This window comes from Schistocerca cancellata, chromosome 9 (assembly GCF_023864275.1).
Source record: "Schistocerca cancellata isolate TAMUIC-IGC-003103 chromosome 9, iqSchCanc2.1, whole genome shotgun sequence".
Taxonomy (NCBI): domain Eukaryota; kingdom Metazoa; phylum Arthropoda; class Insecta; order Orthoptera; family Acrididae; genus Schistocerca; species Schistocerca cancellata.
The window spans coordinates 320,973,467-320,997,959 of NC_064634.1; the positions used below are offsets into that span (position 1 = coordinate 320,973,467).

At 43.4% G+C, this 24,493-nt stretch overlaps 1 protein-coding gene across 1 annotated transcript in view; it reads right to left on the minus strand.

Moving 5' to 3' along the window:
- LOC126100972 (unconventional myosin-XVIIIa) overlaps positions 1–6,302 on the minus strand; it is a 306,712-nt gene extending 300,410 nt beyond the window's left edge. Inside the window, exon 1 of the mRNA XM_049911635.1 lies at positions 6,226–6,302. Within this exon, the coding sequence (XP_049767592.1) occupies positions 6,226–6,273 (48 nt within the window). The 5' untranslated portion in view covers positions 6,274–6,302. The remainder of the gene's footprint in view (positions 1–6,225) is intronic.
- Positions 6,303–24,493: the final 18,191 nt, after the last annotated feature.

Sequence of the window (24,493 nt, forward strand, 5' to 3'; positions counted from 1 at the left end):
CCACAGATCGTCGCGTATCCTGTCTTAGAGAGCGGGCAAGCCCCGATGCCTATGTTCTATGATGAGGTACGGGCGTACAATTTCTTGTCGTCTACTCACGGTTTCAGCTTTCTTCAACCATTTCCCACAGATTCTCACGACAGCAGTACCCGAACAGCCGACCATCTTAGCCGTTTGCGAGATGCTCGCTTCCAGGCACTACGCCATAACAATCTGGCTTTCGTCAGAGTTGCTTAAGTCGTCGGATTTCCGCATTTGCCCCACTTACCGTCGCTAGAATGAATCCCCATTCGTCTCTGCTCCGCTCATATACTTCTCTTAACCCCGTCACGTGCCCTCGGCGCTACCTGGCAGCATACAACCTCGCGGTGAGCCATGATCGTAATGTTTTGGCTCATCGATGTATATAAGACAGGCGATTAAGACTTGAAGAAAAAGCTAATAACAGCAGTTCCGAAGAAAGGAGGTGCTGACAGTGAATATTACAGGACAATCAGTTTAGCAAGTCTTGACAGCAAAATGTTAGCGTGAATTACCTTCGACTCGGGTAAAATAGATTTCGAACCGGAGAAAAACATTGCCCCTACGATTTATCTCAGAAGACAGGGCGGAGAGACTTAAACCAATGTTCATAGCACTTTAACATTTACAGATAGCTTTTGACAATGTTGGCTCTGCAAACCTAAAGCTAGCGTGGGAAAAATGCAACGTCTGAAAGGATACTTACAACTTTTAGCGAACCAAAGTGTAAAGACATGGGAAAGGAAGCAATAAATGAGACAAAAGATCAACAGGGTTGTTCCCTCTTCCCCGTGTAGTTAAATGTGTAGACTGAGCAAGCTAAGGGAAAATTTGGAGACGGGAATTAAAGTTCAGGGAGCAGAAAAAAACTAAGGTTTACCGACGACAATGAAATATCTGTCAGAGGTGCGAAAGAATAAGAAACGGTACTTAACCAAATTGGGCAGTGGCTTGAAAATAGGTAATGAGGTGAACATCAATAAAATTAAAACACGGGTCATGGAATCTAGTAAAATCACATGAGGCAGTACTGAGGAATTATATTTCAAACTGACATAATGAAAGTTTTGCTATTTGGGCAGGAAAATGAATCTTCCTGGCAGATTAAAACTGTGTGCCGGACCGAGACTCGAACTCGGGACCTTTGCCTTTCGCGAGCAAGTGCTCTACCAACTGAGCTACCCAAGCACGACTCACGCCCCGTCTTCAGAGCATTACTTCCGCCAGTATCTCGTCTCCTACCTTCCAAACTTTACAGAAGCTCTCCTGCGAACCTTGCAGAACTATGACTCCTGAAAGAAAGGATATTGCGGAGACATGGCTTAGCCACAGCTTGGGGGATGTTTCCAGAATGAAATTTTCACTATGCACCGTAGTGTGCGCTGATATGAAACATCCCACAGGCTGTGGCTAAGCCATATCTCCGCAATATCCTTCCTTTCAGGAGTGCTAGTCCTGCAAGATTCGCAGGAGAGCTTCTGTGAAGTTTGGAAGGTAGGAGACGAGATACTGACAGAAGTAAAACTGTTAGGACGGGGCGTGAGTCGTGCTTTGGTAGCTCAATTGGTAGAGCACTTGCCCGCGAAAGGCAAAGGTCTCGAGTCTCGGTCCGGCACACAGTTTTAATGTGCCAGGAAGTTTCATATCAGCGCACACTCCGCTGCAGACTAAAAATTTCATTCTGGGCAGGAAAATAACTGACGATGGTCGAGGTAGAAAGGATATAAAATAAAGACAGGCAAGGGTAAGAAAAGTGTTTGGGGAAAAAGAATGGTTAGCATAAATGTGTTAGGAAGGGAAATGTGAGCAATAAACAGTATCGATAAGACGACAATATGAAATGGGCAGATCGGACAACTCAAAAGGAGGTACTGAATCGAATTGGGGAAAAGTAAATATACTGTCGGTAAAAAATGGTAACACCAAAAAATAATTAATGTTCAAAAATGAAGTTTCGGGAATACATTTCTTTGTAACATACGAAAGTGATTAACACTGCAAGATCACAGGATTTCGTAAGCGCGAGATAAGCCATAGCGTGTCTAAAACGCTAATACATTAGTAACAGAAGTCCGCCCCTGGTAGCTGAGTGCTCAGCGCGACGGAATGTCAAACCTAACGGTCCGGGTTCGATTCCCGGCTGGGTCGGAGAGTCTCTCCGCTCAGGGACTGGCTGTTGTGTTGTCCTTATCATCATCATCATCATCATCATCATTTAATCCCCATCGACACGCAAGTCTCTGAAGTGGCGTCAACTCTAAAGACTTGCACCAGGCAAACGGTCTACCCGACGGGAGGCCCTAGTCACACGGTATTTCCAATAACAGGTGTAACCGCCAGAATGTTGAAAGCAACCATGCAAACGTGCATGCATTGCGTTGTGCAGGTGTCGGATGTCGATTTGTGGGATGAAACTACATTCCTGATGCATTTGGTCAATACAGGGACGATTAATGCTGTTTGTGGAAGACGCTGGAGGTGTTGTCCAATGATGTCACATATGTGGCCGATTGAAGACAGATTTGGTGATATGCGGTATGTGGGCGATACTTATCCTGTTGGGCAACACCCTGGAATGTTGTTCATGAATGGTAGCACAACAGGTCGAACCACCAGACTGACGTACACTTGTGCAGCCAGGATGCGCGCGACAGCCACAAGAGTGCTCCTATTGTCATACGAGATAGCCAGGTGTAGGTCCAGTGTGTCTAGCACGCAAACGTGTTGGTTGTAGGCTTTCACCTGGCACTCCCCTAACCAACACACGGCCATCACTGGCATTTAGGCAGAATCAGTTTTCCACGAGGAAACACAAAGACCCCCCACCCTGCCCTCCAATGATCTCTCGTTTTAAACCACTGAAGTCGCAAATGCGGTGGTTTGGGGTCAGATGAAAGCACGCCACAGGGCGTCTTACTCGGAGCTGTCCTTGAAGTAACCGATCTGTAACAATTCGCTGTGTCGTTGAGGTCCCAACTGCTGCTCAGATTGCTGCTGCAGATGCCGAACGGAGGACCAGAGCCAAACGCGGAACACGGCGGTCTTCCCTCCCGGTAGTGCCATGTGGCCGTCCGGAGCCCTGTCATCTTGACCACAACTGCCAGCAATCATGTGACTTAATTCTTGCCAAGTCTTTCTGCGGTATCGCAGAAGAACTTCCAGCTTCTCGCAGCGCAATCACACGACCTCGTTCGAATTCAGTGAGGTGTTGATAACGGGATCTTTGTCGCCTTAGAGGAATCTCTGACTAACATCAACTCACTACGTCCAGTCTCAAATGTAACTAAACACTCACGACCGTTGCAGCATTTATCCAAATCAAACCTGATTTGCATCCTCATAGTGGCGTTACTAGACCCACATCTTCCAATGAGGAATTACGCCTACCAATTATCGTTTACGTCGCACCCCTTCTCCTTGCGATTTTCCCCCCCTTAGTGTAAAATGGCATAAACTGATTGAAAAACGGGGTAGGTTGAGGGTAGGCTGATATGACATGTCCTGGAGCATCAACGAATAGTTAATATGGTAAAAAAGGGAAGTGCAAGGGTTAAAAATTGTAGATGGTGACCACGGCTTGACTACAGTAAAAAGGTATTAGTGAATGAAGACTGCAGAGCGAAAAGACTTCCACACGCTTGAGGACTGTCCCAAACCAGTCTTCGGACTGAAGAGCTCAACACCTCTCCAAAACCTTTTCAGTTTTCATGATACGACGCTTTCATCGCCTCATAGCTACCTACACGCAGGGACTATACATTATACGGCTCTCAATCTGATGGTCTTGTGGACACCTAAAATAGCAACGAAAAATTTCTTTGCTCAACCACTGCCATTGGAGACAGAAAATTGCTGTATGCAGATGACTCTAACCTACTCTCATGCGATAAGAGACAACACACGTAAAAGAACGGAATTTCTCAATATTAATGGGATGTTCTTCGCTTTTAAATTAGCCCAATTGAAAAGTTAAACGGATTGAAACATTTTATTTAGAGTTCTTTCTCTTTACAAACGAAAGATTTACTGGTCTTCAGCAAATTATTTTCGAAAATCTTTCACTTGAATACATCATCTCTTTCCGTCCCATTCGGATAATTCCTTCATGGTATACTTTTCGTTCCTTTCACATATATTTCGACACAAGCAAACGATGCACAAGATTTCACCACTGTAATACAGGTATATTTACTGAAAATACAATTAAGGTACAATAAATTGAACAGTATTCTAGAAGTACCCTGAAAATTGATGCTGCCACTAGTCAGCTCATCGAGGTGTTACAATAGAGTGACGTCGCGCGTCTTGTACATAACACGTGGTCTCAGGGGAGCATCAAACACCGAAGACGAAGGCTTCCGCTAACCCGACTACGTCCACCAACAAACATCGGGTACTCTGCATATGGATGTAAATCATGCAAAAAATGGTGTTGCCGCCACTTTCGCGAGAAACGAATGACGAAAACTGTAGAAGCGTACTACCTGTATTAGTAGCAGATGCTGTTGAGACACTAACTACCGTGCTTGGAGCATTTGATACACCTTTGACTTTTGCGGCTGCTATTAGTAAGAATTTTTACGACATTGCCTGAGTGCTACACCTCCGAAAAACGATCCACGATTGTCAACAGAAGTGAAAAATGAATTATTCGCTACGCACTGCCATTAAAATGACGCAAATTCTACACAAGACGTACTTTTGATTAGCACTGATAAAGTAGTTAGGAATAATATTTCCCAGCAACAGGTGATCTGAATAGTTCCATAATATAGTTTACAGCCGTGACCACTTAAATTTAGTCAAGGAAGTCCCTATGTCCGCAGGAAGTTTATCTGTCAGTGTGCAAAATTTTCTGTTTGAAACACCTAGCAGGACACTTAAAACGAGGGGCTGTCATTACTACCATGTGGTGAAGGGTTCTACTATTATGGCAACGTCTCACGACTAGAATATAATCCCATTTCAATTTTATAAAATGAAACTGGAATTTAACTACTGGGTCATAAATGCTTTTAGTAACTAACGAAGTCTGACTCAATATGTACGTACGCGTTTCGGTTGATCGTTAAAAATACGTATTCCTTCCCCCTCTCTCTCTCCCCCACCCCTCCCCAACCACTCCTTCCCTTCGAGGAATACTTTTTGGAACTACGAGGCGAACCTCAGGTTTGAAATTGAGAGCCTAATAATGACTCGAAAATATTGGACACCCCCACCCCAACCAGATATCTTGGTTTTGATGCCACACTGACTTGTAGCGCAGCCTGAGGTCTAACATGGTAAGTTACGAGGTTGCAATTTTCTCGGGAGTCGGCGTAGCCAACGAACCACAAGCCAAATAAAAGTTGTGATAACAGACTTGCCTGTAGAGTTGATTAATGCTTACATTCGCGCCATATTAACGAATTTGGGCATATTTAAAACAAATTTTGTCACAAAAACTAAAACTGGAAGATCACAGTCCAAAATACCTATATTAGATAATAGACATGTCTCCGTGTATTTTGGTATGTCGAACATACAAGTTGGGAAGGAGGGGTGTGTGTGTGTGTGGGGGGGGGGGGGTGCTGGGGATACTACGTGACATTGACGGAAAATATTGTAAATGGTGCATATTAAACAAACAAACAAACAAACAAACAAACACACACACACACACACACACACACACACACACACACACACACACACTTCAATCTGACATCCGCAACACATAACACCTGTTACACCGGTAAAATTCAATCCAATAACGTTCGTGACGCACAAAAACAAACGATCGTACCGCACGTACAGAGTATATATATATAGCAAATAGATATTACTTCTTGTGCAGAAAGCATAAACACCATCGTTGTTAACTGGTTATGAAGAGGGATGGGGGAAGGAAGTAAATGACTTGCTCCTCCACACGACAGCTGTGGAAGGTACCGAATGTTTGTACCTCACCAATGCACTATATCGCTACGCAACATGCGATCTGTGGCTGTTGATTTACCACATCCGTGGAATGTCAACAACTGTTGTTGACCTACGGCTGCTATATTAACTCACTGACACGCAGATTTCTGTTTTCTGCAGTTGGCAGCGAAGTTGCTGCCGTTGAAATCGTGTACGTAACACAGCAGCACAAATACTTTTCACGAACACTCGCGGATGAACATCGATCGGTGACTTCTAGGTTACAATGGCAACGGCACTTACGGTATCACCATTCACGCGTAGGCAGCGCACGGCACTTGTCCCCGGCATTTGGGCCACAGCTGGTGGAGACGTGCAGAGCTGCGGCGAGTCGGGCAGGAACTAAGCCGTGCAGCAACTTCCGCCAGGGGCCGACGCACCTGCTGGCGCGTTGAGCATGAGAGCACACGTGCTGCTACCGAGCAATGGCGGAGGCGGCTGCAGCAGCGAACGCTGTCGCACTTGTCCGCCACCAACCCAGGGGGAAGTCGCCGCCCAGCCAAGGGCGTCTACTGACCGTGTGTCACAAGCCGTCTCATGTCGAAGAATGTAAGATTTACACTTTAACGCCCAGTCGAGATAGTGGACCAGTTGACGCCACCGATGGACTACAGTACTGACAAGATAACATGGCGGTCGGCCGCTAGCGTAGACAAGCGAGAACGAAGACAGCCCGGATGAGCGGAGGGCTGGCAACCTGCACCCGTGTTCTGCACTTCTACGAAAGTGGAAAAGAAGCACAGCCGTGAGGCGGGTACACACAAGACTAACGAAGGCGAATGAACGACAGTGAACCACTTCGTCGGCCGAAATTTGCTTAGAGGGTACGGGCGACAAATCGAAGCCTGCGAAGAGTTTGGCTTGGTTGCGGTTCGGACGGCCGGCGGTAGCATCAAAGCGTTGGCGGTGTGCTGGGATGGGACCCACCTACTGTGGACGCCGGGTCGAATGTTCGTTGTTTCAATAGCTATTTACTAAGTCTCTTGAAAGGGAACGTATTTCAAATTGTTCAAATGGCTCTAAGCACTATGGGACTTAACATCTGAGGTCGTCAGTTCCCTAGACTTAGAACTACTTAAACCTAACTAACCTAAGGACATCACACACATCCATGCCCGAGGCAGGATTCGAACCTGCGACCGTAGCAGCAGCACGGTTCCGGACAGAAGCGCCTAGAACCGCTCGGCCCCAGCGGCTGGCCGAACGTATTTATTGTGTCTAAAAATATCCGAGAATACGGAGAAAGCATTAAAACTGACAGTTTTATACTGAACAAGAATGTTTATGTGATTTCCCGAACTGTGATTGTGAAAACAAATTAAAAAGATTAGGTGCTTGTTGGGAAATAAATGAGCTGTTAGAAAACACTGTGCACGACTTTCAAAATAAAATTTAATCTTTATCAATATCTTTTTACTGAAGAAACAACTCTCCCAAATGAGGCGTCATCTTTGGAAATTTTAGGGCCTACACAAGCTAATCACAACTTGAAATCTCTAGCTTTCATCCGCAAAAATTATGAAATAGCCCATATTCCAATTTAGTAATGACAGACATTAATTTTCTCCCATCACACTACTCCCTACTTCTTAAAAGCAATGTAGCCTATCTTTTTTTGCTACTTCTGATTGTCAGCTTGTTGCATTAAAATAAATGCTGCATTTCAAAAATGGTTCAAATGGCTCTAAGCACTATGGGACTTAACATCTGAGGCCATCAGTCCCCTAGACTTAGAACTACTTAAACCTAACTAACCTAAGGACGTCACACACATCCATGCCCGTGGCAGGATTCGAACCTGCGACCGTAGCAGCAGCACGGTTCCGGACTGAAGCGCCTAGAACCTCTCGGCCACAGCGGCTGGCAATGCTGCATTTGCGACGACTGCTAAATCCTCTTCTTCTGTCGTTATAGATGCCGCTGAAACTGTTATTAAAACTCTATAACAATAACAAAATTGGAGCAACCTCGTCAAATTATCAGAGCCAATTATGATTCCGCATGGCCAAATCCCTTCGTCTCAACCTTTTGGTTTGCTGAGGATTACAGGCCGAAAGCCAATGACCTATCGGCAACGTTCGGCCGAACCACTGGCTGTCGTTCCTTTGCCTTCGTTGGGCTAGTGTGTACGCGCCTGTAGATATGGCCAAATTCATTCTGGTGTTGTGAGAGTCGTACTCGATCCCTCTGACACATACTCCGCAAGTCACCGTACGGCGCGTGGCGCAGGGTACCCTGTACCACTACTAGTAATTTCCTTAACTGTTCAAAATGTGTATCTGTTCTGGGAAAATGCAAGATTTGGAAAACAATGATTAAAAATTTTAAAAATCGACTGTTACGATAATGAAGGAGTATATCTGTAGGTAATCATGCAGGGACATTTTTAAAGAACTTAAACATACAGCTCTTCCAGAATTATGTAGGGTGGATCACACTTACCATGAAAACACTTTCTTAGAATGGTGCTTCAGATCTTTTTTTGAGTAGGAAGCGTTTTCGGTAAACCCATAAGGATGAACAGAATGATGAACCTTACATTGCCTGGAAGCTTCTATTAAACGGGAAAAACGATAAATCTTTCTACTTCGGGTGGGATCGTGGGAAATAATTAACACTGTTGAGAAGATATTTCCATATTGAAGATATTTGCGTTTTTTCCACGTTGTGGGTGCTGTAATCAAAAGAACTTCCCACGCAATGCCACGCCACTCAGCCGAAGTGAGGAACAACTGTCGACATTAGACAGTGTAAAACATTTAACGCTATTTCTCGCGTCTAACAGGAAGTCTTTCGGCGGTGGCGTGTCGAAGGATTTTCTGATACTTTATAACAGTAACAAAAACCACGGTTAGTCTGTTCACTCATTTCAAAATAAGAAAACGACGTGCTACGTTTACATCTACGTCTACACACTGGTGTGCAGCGGAGGATACTTGGTCCACCACTGTCATTTCCCCCTTCACTTATTCCAGACACGAAAGATTCACACGAAGAACAATTGTTCCTCCGTGTAAGCCCAGATTTCTCGAATATTATCTTGATGGTCTATGTACTCTTCGCGAGATATACGTAGAAGGAAGCAATATCTCGCTTGACTCTTCTAAAAACGAACACTCTCGGAATTTTAGCCGCGCGCGCGCGTGTGTGCGTGCGTGCGTGCGCGTGTGTGTGTGTGTGTGTGTGTGTGTGTGTGTGTGTGTGTGTGTGTTGTCAGCAGTTTGGTCTCATTGGAACTTGCCACAAATTTCCACATTTTTTTCTGAATTTTAGCAGTAAACCACACCGTGATCCACAACGCCTCTCTTGCAACGTCTGCCACTGCAGTTGGCTGAGCATCTCCGTGAAGCTTTCGTGCTTACTAACTGAACCTGTAACGCAACGCGCTGCTGTTCTTTGGATCTTCTTTATTTACTTTATCAATAGTATCTGGTACAGATGCCAGACGGACGAGCAATATTCAAGAACTGGTCGCAAGTGGGTTCTGTAAGCTACCTGCCTTGGAGGTGAACTACACTTACGAAGGACTCTTCCGACGAGTCTCGGTCGAGTATGCGCTTCCCTCGCCTACCGGGCAGTTGTATGCTGAAGTTATTGTCGTAAACGGGGTAGTTCAGGCGAGGCTTCTACCGGTATCTTATGCAAACGTAGTTCAAAACAGCCCCACCTAAAACTGTCTCGTTGAAGCGTCCGCATAATACCGGATGTTGGCTTCGTCCTGTGACACGTGATGATAGAACGTGTGACGTCATAGTGCGGAAACAGCACGAGAACAGAATGTTTTCTACGTCTATATAGTTTCTGAAATGAAGTTTGTGAAGACAGACTGATCTGTTGCGTAGCCCGAGGTCTAGGATAGGTCAAAGGTGATAGCTTCAAAATGAGCTAGCTAAACCAACGAACGTGAATATGAAATCTTTGTTGTGCCGACACACTGTTTAAAGCGAAGCCCGAGGTCTACGTTAAGTTCAGGAGAGACGGGTTGGTTGTCAGACGGCGAAGCTGTATGGAAGACTTCAATTAATCAGACACAGTCGTCACTAGAATTGGAGAGGAACGGAAGAAGGAAACACCTTCACATGATTCCTATTCCAGCTTCTGAAATTCCCCCTATCATATCCTCACTCTCACTGAAACCTATGCATATAATGTATTTCCTGTAAACCTGCCGGCCGGTGTGGCCGAGCGGTTCTAGGCGCTACAATCTCGAACCGCGCGACCGCTACGGTCGCAGATTCGAATCCTGCCTCGGGCATGGATGTGTGTGATGTCCTTAGGTTAGTTAGGTTTAAGTAGTTCTACGGGACTGATAACCTCAGATGTTAAGTCCCATAGTACTCAGAGCAATTTGAACCATTTGAACCTGTAAACCTAATAACAATAACCCTCATCTCTAATCCTGGAACTTCTTACTGAGCGAGGCGCATTCGGAAGGACGGTAGTTCAAAAGCCCGTCCGCCAACCCAAACTTACATTTTCCGTGGTTTCTCTAAGCCGATTAAGGAAGTATCCGGGTGGTCCCTTCGAAAAGGACACGGCTGATTTCTTTCCCTAGTTGCAATCTGAGGTTATTCCCAGTCTCTAATAAAGTCAGCATTGCCCTGTTTTTAAACCTTAATGTTACTTTCTGCCTTTCGCGACATAGCAGTACCTCACATTTTGACTTCGCAATATCTCACATCTTACACCAATCACTTGTCTATATTATCACCGGGCGAAAATCTAGTCATCTCTCCTCAAATAATATAATCGCAGCTGAGATCCACCAAGACTTCCAGATGTAACAGCATCTTCACTTTTCCTATCCTTTCTTCCTCAATAAAAGATTGGCAAAACACCTCATATGGACCAAAGATAAGGAAAGGAGGCTAGATGAATTGGAAATGTTTCTAATGTGTGCGTATGGAAGAGATTAGAGCGGGTGAATTTTAAAGCAGGAAGGTGTTGAGAAGAGCTGGGGAATATGGAAAACTCTTAAATACCACAGTGCAAAGAAAGAAACATTAGCTAGGCCAATGCTTGCTGCAGCAAAAAACTGAAGGGATGACAGAGGGCAAGAGAGGAAGCGCAAGTACCAATTTATTGCTAGTGACAGGAAATAAAGCAATGACTACGTCGAAGTAAAGAGAAAAGCAGAAAAGGGAGAGATGGCCAAGTACCACACCGGGACATGCCGATTTTCTCTCTTCATACGAAAGATTTATTTGTAATTCTTTGCTTTTCTTTTCGACTCTTTCCAGTTTAGAAGACTGCAATTCTTTTACCATATTAATTACACTACCATCAACATGATTACTCTGCAATTCACAGTTAACTGCCTGCCAGAGGCTCATCGAACAACATTCAAGCTATTTCTCAGCCGTTCCACTCTTGAACAGCGCGCGGGAATAACGTACACTTAAATCTTTCAGTGGGAGCTCCACTACCATGAGCCGGAGACCAAAGTCCAATCAACGCTGTGGAAGCATGGAGGCGGTACTCTGCCGAAGAAGATCCGTACAGCGCCTTCAGATGGAAAATACCTGACTACAGTTTTTTGGGACAAGAATGGAATCCGGCTCGTGGACTGGCTAGAACCAAAGGCCACCATTAACAGCACGGCGAATATGGAAAGTTTTCGGAAGTTGCGCCGTGCAGTTCAAAAGAAACGGCCAGGAAAATGGACCAAAGAAGGTCTCTTGAAACACGAAACGCTCGTCGCCATACGCGTCGGACAACGACGGCTTCCATCCCACCGCTGCTGAGATGGGGTCCTAGGTACTGCTACACCCACCGTATTTCCGTGACTTGGCACCTTGTGATTATCATCTATTTAGAGCTACGCGCGGGCCTCATTTCGCAGACGTCCGGGAACTGCGAGCATCTGTCACGCAGCGGTTGCGATGGACTCGAAAGAAGTAGTTCGAGATATTCGTGCTATTCACGAGAAACGTACGAAAGTGACCTTCAAACGCAGGGCCATTCCCACATTCAGCCCTCGACGGTCAGGATTTCTAGTACCAGTATGTTTTTCGTGACACTCCCTCCTACAACTGTACAAAAATTTGCGACTGCACGAATTATTTTCCACATTCGACACTTTTTGTCCCTTTTGACTGGCATTATTACACCACAGGCTTAAAAATTTTGTAATTGATGTTTGTGTTAGCCGGTCGGTGTTGCCGAGCGGTTGTAGGCGCTTCAGTCCGGAACCGCGCGACCAATACGGTCGCGGTTTCGAATCCGGCCTCGGGCATGGTTGTGTGTGATGTCCTTAGGTTAGTTAGGTTTAAGTAGTTCTAAGTTCTAGGGGACTGATGACCTCAGATGTAAGTCCCATAGTGCTCAGAGCCATTTGTTTGTGTTAATTTTATCTACCAGCTTTTCTGAATTTTAACAAGATAAAATACACAATTACCCGGTCGTATTCGTCAGGCCTTTTGACTACGAAACTACAGTGCTTGTAAGCATTACATTCGGATCGAATTGTCAACTGAATTAGTTTTAGCGTAATGTTTGCAGAAGTCATTTTTCTTTCAATACTCTCTGGCAGGCTTAAATGAATAACGTTAACGAAATAACAGGTTATGCTGGTGGCGTAAAAGCCCAATCAACAGAGGCCAAAACAGGTCCAGTATTGGGAATAATTCGAGCAGTCGGAAATTTTTGTGCAGTGGTAGCAGGCAGCGCTACGAACATAACACTGTAAATACCGACTGGTAAGGGATGATGTGGTGGTGGTGGTGGTGGTGGTGGTGGTGAGGAGAGGGAGGGAAGAGGGAGAAGTGCGTTTGGTGGTCGCTTTGGCACGTTTTCGTTGAATACCTCGAAAACCGTGGCTTCCAGCGCAAACTCATTCCGGTACAAAATGGTCCTGGTCCGTTTTTGTTTAGGACTAATAGTTGGCATATTGCGAGAAAGAGAATATGAAAACCTTGTGCGTGGTTTTTGGAAGCCAGATTTTGGGAAGCACAAAACGACATCGGTAGGGGCAACTGAATCACGTCGTACATTAAAAAAAAAATAGTTTAAATCAATATGGAACGCCCCTCGTATTTTTCCTTTAGTCCCTGCGTTTGAATTTTATACATACCCAGTTTGGTCCATGTTCACATGACAAAATGTAGATATTTCGCCTTGTATTCTAAAGATATCTCTGTGTATTACAGCAAAAAAATATCCCAAAAAGCAATCAATATCATGGGATACTGGCTATATTGATACTTCATCGAGGCAACTAGACAATTCTAGGTATTGCTATCGAAAGCAAACATCGTGTCACGTCTCTTACTGGAACGCCGTTAGCTTAGGTGGTGATTTTGTTGCCATTGTACTGTTTACAATACAATGGTCTTTGTTGTCGAAGAGGGAAGAGAGACGTTAGCGTTTTACTGTCTTGCCGTCCAAGCATAGTTTTGGGACCACTGGATCATAATTTTTGCAATATTGAAAAGATAACATTTTTATAGCCAGTCATACAAGAAGCCACTATTGGGGTTCACCATTCACGTGAGATGCGAAATTATCGATTTACAAATGGGACACCAACTGTAAGTCTAGAGTCGCCTCCGGGACAAACTGCAAAAAGTGAGATAACTTACTCCTGTGGGAGGACTGCCCGCGCTGTGGCCGTCATGACACTCACCTGCAAAAGAAGAAAGACACAGTTACGTAACGCATATCACTAGTTCCTCTCTCTTTTGTTCACATAATTATTATACAGTATACAGATGAAACTTACACCTACGAATACACCTTTATCAGTTTTGCAGAGAGCTCTCTCTCTCCCCCTCTCTCTCTCTCTCTCTCTCATTTTTATGTTTTTAGCACGACACACTGATAATTCTTGGTTTCCAGGCCTCATTCAGAATGCTGACTTCGAGTTCATTTCGTGTGCTGCGACTTTTAAGCTATTAGATACATTTTGCCTCAGCTCAGGTTGGTTGATGTGATGTGCTGCGCTTTTGAGATCTTCAAATATTACATAATATTGCTATTTAAAGCCGACGATAAGACGAGAACAATATCAGTCTTATACAAAGTGTCCAAATGAAATAGGCCTGGAAAATATTTCATGCAGCTTGCGATGGGCAACCCAACTTATCCACAACCGGGGTGGAAGAAGTACGTTGTGTTTCCTACTTTGAGGTGCATGAGCTTATTTTGGGGCAGAAAACATTATTTGCTATCGGCGGACGAAGACGCATCGAAAACACAGATCACGGAAATCGTAGGTTTAGCAGCTCAGCCACAACCGGCGGTAACAACGCCACGTGACCGCCAGGGGAACAGCGAAATGCAAGATCATGGCCAGCTACGTTATGCCACCGTCTTCTCACTGCCGTTGTGACTGACCATCCCTCAGAGACGAACCATCCGGTTCGATTTATGTCTGGTATGTCGCTTGTGTACCAGTTTGGCAGGTCGCTTGGGTACCACCTAAAATGAAGGACCCTAAGACATATTGGCTCACTACCTCCCCCCCCCCCCCCCTCCGCCTCCTCCTTCCAGTTTTGAGGAAACCCAGTTTAGGACGCTCAGTCAACTCAGAATTGACTGGATCCATGGATGATTGAAAACTGAGCATTTTTCATCATCATTAACAAGGTCTACAAACGCATATTTTCCAAGATATCTAAAAGAGAAATTCTGACGACTGCTCTTTTTTGTACTCATCAGCATAACGCCTTTGAACGAATGCAGCGCTGGCCGAGCTTCCAAGGCGCCTGTTTGCGAAGCGGAGGACATGTAGTCGATTCCTTTATACATTTTTTTATACGTAGTGCCCCCCTCCCCCCCCCCCCCCAACCCACGCATTGAAATTGGTGAAAAGGCTTGTGTCTTCCTAGGGACAAGTCTCCATTTGCATGTTTAATAGGATCTACTGGACACAGAAGCTGAGAATGAAGAAGCAGTGTCGCCGAAATGGTTCCATCACAAGACAAGATCCTGATGAAGACAACAGCGATCAGTTGTGTTTAAGTATGAAAAGTGTGCATGGATCAGTCACTGTTTAAATGAATTTGTAGACATTTAGTGTAGGAAGTACACTAGCTGTTGCTTCTGTCGTCGTCGTGTTATGGAGAAAGTTAACGATTCCGATAGTTATCCATCTAAACGAGAGGGATGAGAATTTTGATGTCGCCCTTACATAGGAGTCGGCTGAATAGAAAGAGACTGTGTACGAATTAGAGAAGAAATTGCGAGGAGAAAATAAGCATTCACTCTAAAAGTGGAAAAACTAGAGATGTAAAATTTGTATAGTCCAGTTTGTTGTTTTTCAATGGATGTCAGACACAACAGTTGTTTATGATGTGGCACGCATCAAGAAACTGCGAAGTTAACATATAAGATCAATATTTTAAGTGCTTTAGTACCTACGTTCAGGTCATTCGAGATATGTAGCACATAAGCTTCGTTTTTAAAATTATATATTAGATCCGTCAGATTGGCAGGTTAACGGTGCGTTATTCTGAGGTTGCATACATGCCTAATTCCAGTAGTAATTTAAGGCTGGGTAATGCGCAGGAATAGTCATTTTTTCTTGTTAGTGTCGTATTTGGTAAACATGATTCTTATTCTTTTAGCTACTCGTTTCTGAACGATGAATGCTTCCTTTCTCCATAAAGAGACAGGAAACTTTAAAAATGAAAGCAGGAAAAAGGTACAAGTTTAACACATTGATCACTAAAGACTATTCTTATCCGTTCGTTCGTTTCCTTTATGCGGTAACGTGCGTTGAATGTTCCTCGGATACTTATATCCTGTTTGGTCACGTAATCACTAATGAAACCGGTAATGAGTGTCTTCGTCGTCGTCGTTTTTCAGAAAAATGCTGCCAATTTCTGTACATCTTCGATATTTCATACCTCCTTGTGTGACGTGTTTCCTGACGTACTGCAGACTAATTTTATAATCCGATTTGCACACGGTAATGATGCAGCAAACGTAAAATCCGTGTTTGCCGGGTCTGGTGGTCTAGCAGTAAAGCGCTTGCCTCGAAACTGACGAGTCGCGGGATCGAATTCCAGTTGGACTGCGGACGAATACAGTCTGTACTAAACCTAACCTTCACCGTTCGACACGTATGATACGTGGTTCGAATTTACATTAAACTGTAGGACCCCTTTCACTATGTGGGTAACTGGGGTAGGTTAGCGATATGCAAGTCGTACGAGTGGCGTCCAGTAGAAAGTCTTGCACCAGGCCACCGAGGCTCACGCAATTATTATTTGTTTGGAACCGCAGAGAAATTGAATTGTCTGCTTTGAGTAATGCATTGATAATACGTCTGTTTTGCCGTTCTTGCACTAACCGAAGCACAGATTTGATCACGTCCCACTGGTCTTCTTCTGCGACAGGCTCACAAATATTTATTTTAGCGCTGGTGCGTCAACGGTTACTAAACTTGAGCAACTGAAAAATTATAGTAAGCAATCTGATATTACCACCAAAACAAAAATGAGATTTACTATAAATTACATACTACATAATGGATAAAATAGTTACGGAAGATCACTGCATTATTTCATAAAATGTATTTTAATCTGCGGATATACAATGAAAACACGCCCGAAGTTCTCAACTGACTAATGATGGTGAACAGCTCCTTCCGATTGTCATATAACGGTATTCCGTTACTGCTGATTACTGTAACTCTAAGAAATTCAAAACTGCACAATGAGGAACAGGCAACGAGGCTAACATATCTGGATTGATGTACATGCACGCGTTGTGTCCGGCGCCTCGATATAACACAGCGCCGCTCGGTCAGCAGTATGTCGTCCGTCATGACGAATACGAAGCAGTATTTCCCGGAGTTGTTTTCATACAACGAGGATCAAAATTTCAATTCTTCTTGTTATTACTCCATGTTGACTTCGTCAGAATCTGTTCTTGTGATGGAATCACGTCGGCGACACTTCTTCCCTCTCACCTTCTGTGCCTACTAGATCGCACTACACATGCAAATGAAGATTTGTCCCCAGGACGACACAAGCTTAGGAAAACACTACATTTGGGTAATCGAGCTCCAATCCATCGTTAAAAAGTGTTTTGAGCCTGCAAGAAGCTAGGATATTATAGTCTATCAGGCCATACGTCGTCTTCGCTCCATTCAATTTACACCGTCATAGACCGTTTTGGAAGTTAATGGCGCGTTCGGCGAGCAAATACAGCCTCGTTTGCATGCAGGAAATAGATTACATCGACGCCCGAGAGCCAGTCTTCATTCCGAGCTGCGTGAAAGGATCTGATCGATTTACGTAACTGCCGAGGGTGTCATCTTCTACAGCCATGAAGGACGGAAAAGCAGCTGCAAGAGCTAACAGTTTTAGAGCCTCCTTGGTAGTAACAGTCATTCTACTACGCGGATGAAGAGTTGATCCACATTGTGTGCAATTGATAGATAACAGATTCAATAAAATTGTCGGTCATGTAGTACATGTTAAATATCTAAAGTGTAAGGGCAAAAGTGTCGCCAAGTGTGGCTCAGTGAAGACAATCATTAATAATAGTTTGTTCCTTTATACCATACGAGACGCTTTTCTATTAAAATCCTATATGTGTCGCCAAAAATAACTATGTTGTCCTTGTAAGTAGAGTAGTAGCTCCTAAACATGTCCAACTTTAAATAAATATAAAATATTCTACTGAAATAATTGTATCACTAGTTATAACATCTTCAACCAACTATCTGATCCTGCTCAGAATTCATACTACACATACGATGAAATAACAGCGTAGGAGAGACAAGGCACACGTTCACAAAACAATAAGGTATTTCATTCAACTGCGAAGGGAAAGAAATAAGAAACTAATTGCTATTGGTTCTCTTTTTGGCACTCTGGACGATGGTAATGAGGGGTGTAGCAACACCGAGATACAACACTGTCATCTTGGTTATCACAACTGTGACCGTGAAAGTAATGGGGATAGTTATGGAGGTCATGTTTCTCACTTTGTTGACGATAGTTGGGGCATGGAGCTTATGGTAACAGCTGCAGTGGTAGGGGTTATAATTTAAATCCTGACCATTCATGAGATTGTGAATATGGTTGTCACATTAATTTTGGAAATTTTTGAAAACATACTCAGTGATGAAACTTCCTGGCAGATTAAAACTGTGTGCCGGACCGAGACTCGAACTCGGGACCTTTGCCTTTCGCGGGCAAGTGCTCTACCAACTGAGCTACCCAAGCACGACTCACGCCCCGTCCTCACAGTTTCACTTCTGCCAGTACCTCGTCTCCTACCTTCCAAAGTGAAGAAGTGAAGAAGTAAAGCTGTGAGGACGGGGCGTGAGTCGTGCTTGGGTAGCTCAGTTGGTAGAGCACTTGCCCGCGAAAGGCAAAGGTCCCGAGTTCGAGTCTCGGTCCGGCACACAGTTTTAATCTGCCAGGAAGTTTCATATCAGCGCACACTCCGCTGTAGAGTGAAAATTTCGTTCTAGATACATACTCAGTGATCTTAAAATAAACAAATAAAAATTTGCGATCAAGACTGGTTTAAATTTTAAGTTGTCACATTAGTTGTGGAGGTTGTTGTTGAGGAATCTAATGGTTGTGCTAAGTAATAGGGGAGAGAATTGTAATGACGGCGACTATAGTGGTGGTGGTTGTCGGTGCTGGTCACACTTCTGTTGATTTTGATGTTTATGATGAATATAGCGATGTCGCCAATCTTGGTTGGCAGTATCTGAGGAGTCTGTGTACTGGGTAGTGATGATCTTACGAGCAGCGATTGTGAATGGGAAAGGGAAGCGGGAGTATCGGTGATAATGTGCTCATCCGTCTTGATTTTCCATAACAATCAGGCAAAAATTAAGAATGAAGATAATCTATTTCTCCAGCTCTACATACAAACGGACGAATGGACACGATGTGGAGAATCTCAGAAACCGATGGCAACACAGTGAGCGTGATAGTTTGGAGCCCGTTGGCGTGACAAAGAGACTGAGACGCACAAAGAAACTGCAATGAGCAACTCAAATCCGTGCGTTAGCTGCAGTAAATGGAGAAGATTTGGTGGTCTGACGACAATGGCGACATCGATCACAGATAATACGCCGGGATTGTTGGCCTTCTGATTATCTTCTGACTAACACCCTTCCCCCCCCCCCCCCCTCATGAACCATGGACCTTGCCGTTGGTGGGGAGGCTTGCGTGCCTCAGCGATACAGATAGCCGTACCGTAGGTACAACCACAACGGAGGGGTATCTGTTGAGAGGCCAGACAAACGTGTGGTTCCTGAAGAGGGGCAGCAGCCTTTTCAGTAGTTGCAAGGGCAACAGTCTGGATGACTGATCTGGCCTTGTAACAATAACCAAAACGGCCTTGCTGTGCTGGTACTGCGAACGGCTGAAAGCAAGGGGAAACTACGGCCGTAATTTTTCCCGAGGGCATGCAGCTTTACTGTAAGATTAAATGATGATGGCGTCCTCTTGGGTAAAATATTCCGGAGGTAAAATAGTCCCCCATTCGGATCTCCGGGCGGGGACTACTCAAGAGGATGTCGTTATCAGCAGAAAGAAAACTGGCGTTCTACGGATCGGAGCGTGGAATGTCAGATCCCTTAATCGGGCAGGTAGGTTAGAAAATTTAAAAAGGGAAATGGATAGGTTAAAGTTAGATATAGTGGGAATTAGTGAAGTTCGGTGGCAGGAGGAACAAGACTTCTGGTCATGTGACTACAGGGTTATAAACACAAAGTCAAATAGGGGTAATGCAGGAGTAGGTTTAATAATGAATAGGAAAATAGGAATGCGGGTAAGCTACTACAAACAGCATAGTGAACGCATTATTGTGGCCAAGATAGATACGAAGCCCACACCTACTACAGTAGTACAAGTTTATATGCCAACTAGCTCTGCAGATGACGAAGAAATTGAAGAAATGTATGATGAAATAAAAGAAATTATTCAGACAGTGAAGGGAGACGAAAATTTAATAGTCATTGGTGACTGGAATTCGAGTGTAGGAAAAGGGAGAGAAGGAAACGTAGTACGTGAATATGGATTGGGGCTAAGAACTGAAAGAGGAAGCCGCCTGGTAGAATTTTGCACAGAGCACAACTTAATCATAGCTAACACTTGGTTTAAGAATCATGATAGAAGGTTGTATACATGGAAGAACCCTGGAGACACTAAAAGGTATCAGATAGATTATATAATGGTAAGACAGAGATTTAGGAACCAGGTTTTAAATTGTAAGACATTTCCAGGGGCAGATGTGGACTCTGACCACAATCTATTGGTAATGACCTGTAGATTAAAACTGAAGAAACTGCAAAAAGGTGGGAACTTAAGGAGATGGGACCTGGATAAACTGAAAGAACCAGAGGTTGTACAGAGTTTCAGGGAGAGCATAAGGGAACAATTGACAGGAATGGGGGAAAGAAATACAGTAGAAGAAGAATGGGTAGCTTTGAGGGATGAAGTAGTGAAGGCAGCAGAGGATCAAGTAGGTAAAAAGACGAGGGCTAGTAGAAATCCTTGGGTAACAGAAGAAATATTGAATTTAATTGATGAAAGGAGAAAATATAAAAATGCAGTAAATGAAGCAGGCAAAAAGGAACACAAACGTCTCAAAAATGAGATCGACAGGAAGTGCAAAATGGCTAAGCAGGGATGGCTAGAGGACAAATGTAAGGATGTAGAGGCGTATCTCACTAGGGGTAAGATACATACTGCCTACAGGAAAATTAAAGAGACTTTTGGAGATAACAGAACCACTTGTATGAACATCAAGAGCTCCGATGGAAACCCAGTTCTAAGCAAAGAAGGGAAATCAGAAAGGTGGAAGGAGTATATAGAGGGTCTATACAAGGGCGATGCACTTGAGGACAATATTATGGAAATGGAAGAGGATGTAGATGAAGATGAAATGGGAGATACGATACTGCGTGAAGAGTTTGACAGAGCACTGAAAGCCCTGAGTCGAAACAAGGCCCCCGGAGTAGACAACATTCCATTGGAACTACTGACGGCCTTGGGAGAGCCAGTCCTGACGAAACTCTACCATCTGGTGAGCAAGATGTATGAAACAGGCGAAATACCCTCAGACTTGAAGAAGAACATAATAATTCCAATCCCAAAGAAAGCAGGTGTTGACAGATGTGAAAATTACCGAACAATCAGTTTAATAAGCCACAGCTGCAAAATACTAACACGAATTCTTTACAGACGAATGGAAAAACTAGTAGAAGCCGACCTCGGGGATGATCAGTTTGGATTCCGTAGAAATACTGGAACACGTGAGGCAATACTGACCTTACGACTTATCTTAGAAGAAAGATTAAGGAAAGGCAAACCTACGTTTCTAGCATTTGTAGACTTAGAGAAAGCTTTTGACAATGTTGACTGGAATACTCTCTTTGAAATTCTAAAGGTGGCAGGGGTAAAATACAGGGAGCGAAAGGCTATTTACAATTTGTACAGAAACCAGATGGCAGTTATAAGAGTCGAGGGACATGAAAGGGAAGCAGTGGTTGGGAAGGGAGTAAGACAGGGTTGTAGACTCTCCCCGATGTTATTCAATCTGTATATTGAGCAAGCAGTAAAGGAAACAAAAGAAAAATTCGGGGTAGGTATTAAAATCCATGGAGAAAAAATAAAAACTTTGAGGTTCGCCGATGACATTGTAATTCTGTCAGAGACAGCAAAAGACTTGGAAGAGAAGCTGAACGGAATGGACAGTGTCTTGAAAGGAGGATATAAGATGAACATCAACAAAATCAAAACGAGGATAATGGAATGTAGTCGAATTAAGTCGGGTGATGTTGAGGGTATTAGATTAGGAAATGAGACACTTAAAGTAGTAAATGAGTTTTGCTATTTGGGGAGCAAAATAACTGATGATGGTCGAAGTAGAGAGGATATAAAATGTAGACTGGCAATGGCAAGGAAAGCGTTTCTGAAGAAGAGAAATTTGTTAACATCGAGTATAGATTTAAGTGTCAGGAAGTCATTTATGAAAGTATTTGTATGGAGTGTAGCCATGTATGGAAGTGAAACATGGACGATAAATAGTTTGGACAAGAAGAGAATAGAAGCTTTCGAAACGTGGTGCTACAGAAGAATGCTGAAGATTAGATGGGTAGATCACATAACTAATGAGGAAGTATTGAATAGGATTGGGGAGAAGAGAAGTTTGTGGCACAACTTGACCAGAAGAAGGGATCGGTTGGTAGGACATGTTCTGAGGCATCAAGGGATCACCAATTTAGTCTTGGAGGGCAGCGTGGAGGGTAAAAATCGTAGGGGGAGACCAAGAGATGAATACACTAAGCAGATTCAGAAGGATGTAGGTTGCAGTAGGTACTGGGAGATGAAGAAGCTTGCACAGGATAGAGTAGCATGGAGAGCTGCATCAAACCAGTCTCAGGACTGAAGACCACAACAACAACAACAACACCCTTTTAACTATGAAGCCCTCTGACTACTACAGATTACGAAAAAGTTTTTACAACAAAGTTTAGAACTAAACTTTTAGTTGCGTGTGCAACACAGTGTTAAGCATCAGGAGCAAGGTATTCGAGTTCGCTCAGATCCGAGCGTTCAAGGAATGGAGGTTATAGTCGAACGTCCGTCTATATCGGTATCATTGGAGACGAAGCCGGAAGCACGACGACAGTTCTTCGGCATCGGTAACGGTCTCGAATCCAAAAGGTCGAAATGGTTTGTAAGGTGAATGCCGACGACAAAGTAGGTGCACAATAGATCACGTACTGCTTTTTTATTGCTTTTACTTACAGCATGAGTCGCATAAAGGTAACCTGCATAAGATTCGGAACACCTGTTAATTTTCGGGTTGACTGACGCGGAGAATTAAGACCAGAGGTTTTTGTTAGAACCTGATGACTCACCGGCGTTAAAGCAGCCGCGTCTGAAGCAGGCTCTGCTATTTTGCTAGAAAGGATAATCGGAAACGCTCATTTTCTTTTTTTTCACTCTTGACACTTTAACTCTTTTAGCTAAGATGCACCACAAACTTTCTTCAAATCTGCAATGTTTAGGTAGATTCTCGAGCCTAATACTCCAAGTGACGAATGAGAGGTGAGATGGGGTAAACAATGCAGTGTCGTCGTACAAAACTCAACGAACTTAATGTGTCAAATTAATGACTATGAAGAAAGGCATCGTTCAATCAGTCAATATTTTAAAATATTTCTTTATTAAGCACTACCAGTTTCGATCGTTGCATAATAAAAAGGAAGTCAAAATATAAATGCATATATTTTATCTCAACTGTGTTCTATACTGGCACACTTTTATGACAACTATAAAAATATTGTATCACTCTCACTTAACCTTCTTATTGTGAATGTGTCCGACACAGTTCGTTTACTAAAATTAATCATATTTATTTTGTGACGGGACCTTATGTAATCCTCAAGTACATAACAATTTATATTATCCTTAATTTTTGTTTCAAAATGTGAAATATTTTTTGAGATAAATAACTTTGACACACTTTTTGTGAATGGGTCTGAAAGGTAATTCATTTGAATTCTTCCAACAAATTGTTTGTAATACACGCGATTGTTGTTATATGCTCTACAATGGTTCAGAGGCATTTCATATTGTTGTAAGAATTGGTATAACAACTGCACCGTCAGTCTATGGCAACATGGCTATTCGTTTTCTAAGCAATGGAGAATTAGAAAGGATTCTGAACGAGTCATATGACGAAACAGTAGATGATATCCTGTCAATGATTAAGATTTTCAAGATTCTGTTGATAGTTCAAGTGATGTTGATAATGTCTCAACTGGAAGTGAGGAGAGTGATGTTATTCAAGCAGATGAAGGCGCAGCTACGTTGTCTAACGAAACCAATATAGCTGGAAATGTTTATAAATCGCGTAATGGCACAGAGTGGTCTACATATCCTCCAGCTGCGTCAAAGGCAAGGTGAGCATAATAAATATATTATATGAAACTGAATTTTACGAGTATATCATTATTATTATAGGTCTGCGTCGTAAGGAAGTGTCTAACACGGTAGGTTATCACCACTGTGGTCTTGGATTCGGAACTCGGTTCGGTCAAAGCTGGTTTTTGCGGTAGAAAAGGCAATGTGCCGATTGTCTAGAAATATGAGAACCTTCATCTTCCATAATCTCTTGGGCCTTGTATGCCATATATCTTTACTTTTTACATAATGCCACATTCACTTTTCTTGTGTTTCTTTGCAGTTTATCTTATTGTTTTGTGGTTAGTTCTCAGCTAGTTTATTTCTTTTTTTCCATTTCTTTTGGGGCTGGAAACATTCTTTGTCCTGCTCCAGGATCTATACGGTTTTCTCTTCAGCGAATTAACGAAATAAAAGTATCCTCATTTTCATTGTTTATAACTGAAGAAATGTTGGCATTGATTTTGAATGAAACCAACAGAGAAATGACCTGCGTATCACAAGCCAAAAATGCGACATCCACATCTATTACAAATCAGGAACTGAAGGATTATTTGGGACTTTTTATATTGGCTGGTGTGTACAGATCTCCAGGAGAATCTCTTGAAGAGCAATGGGAC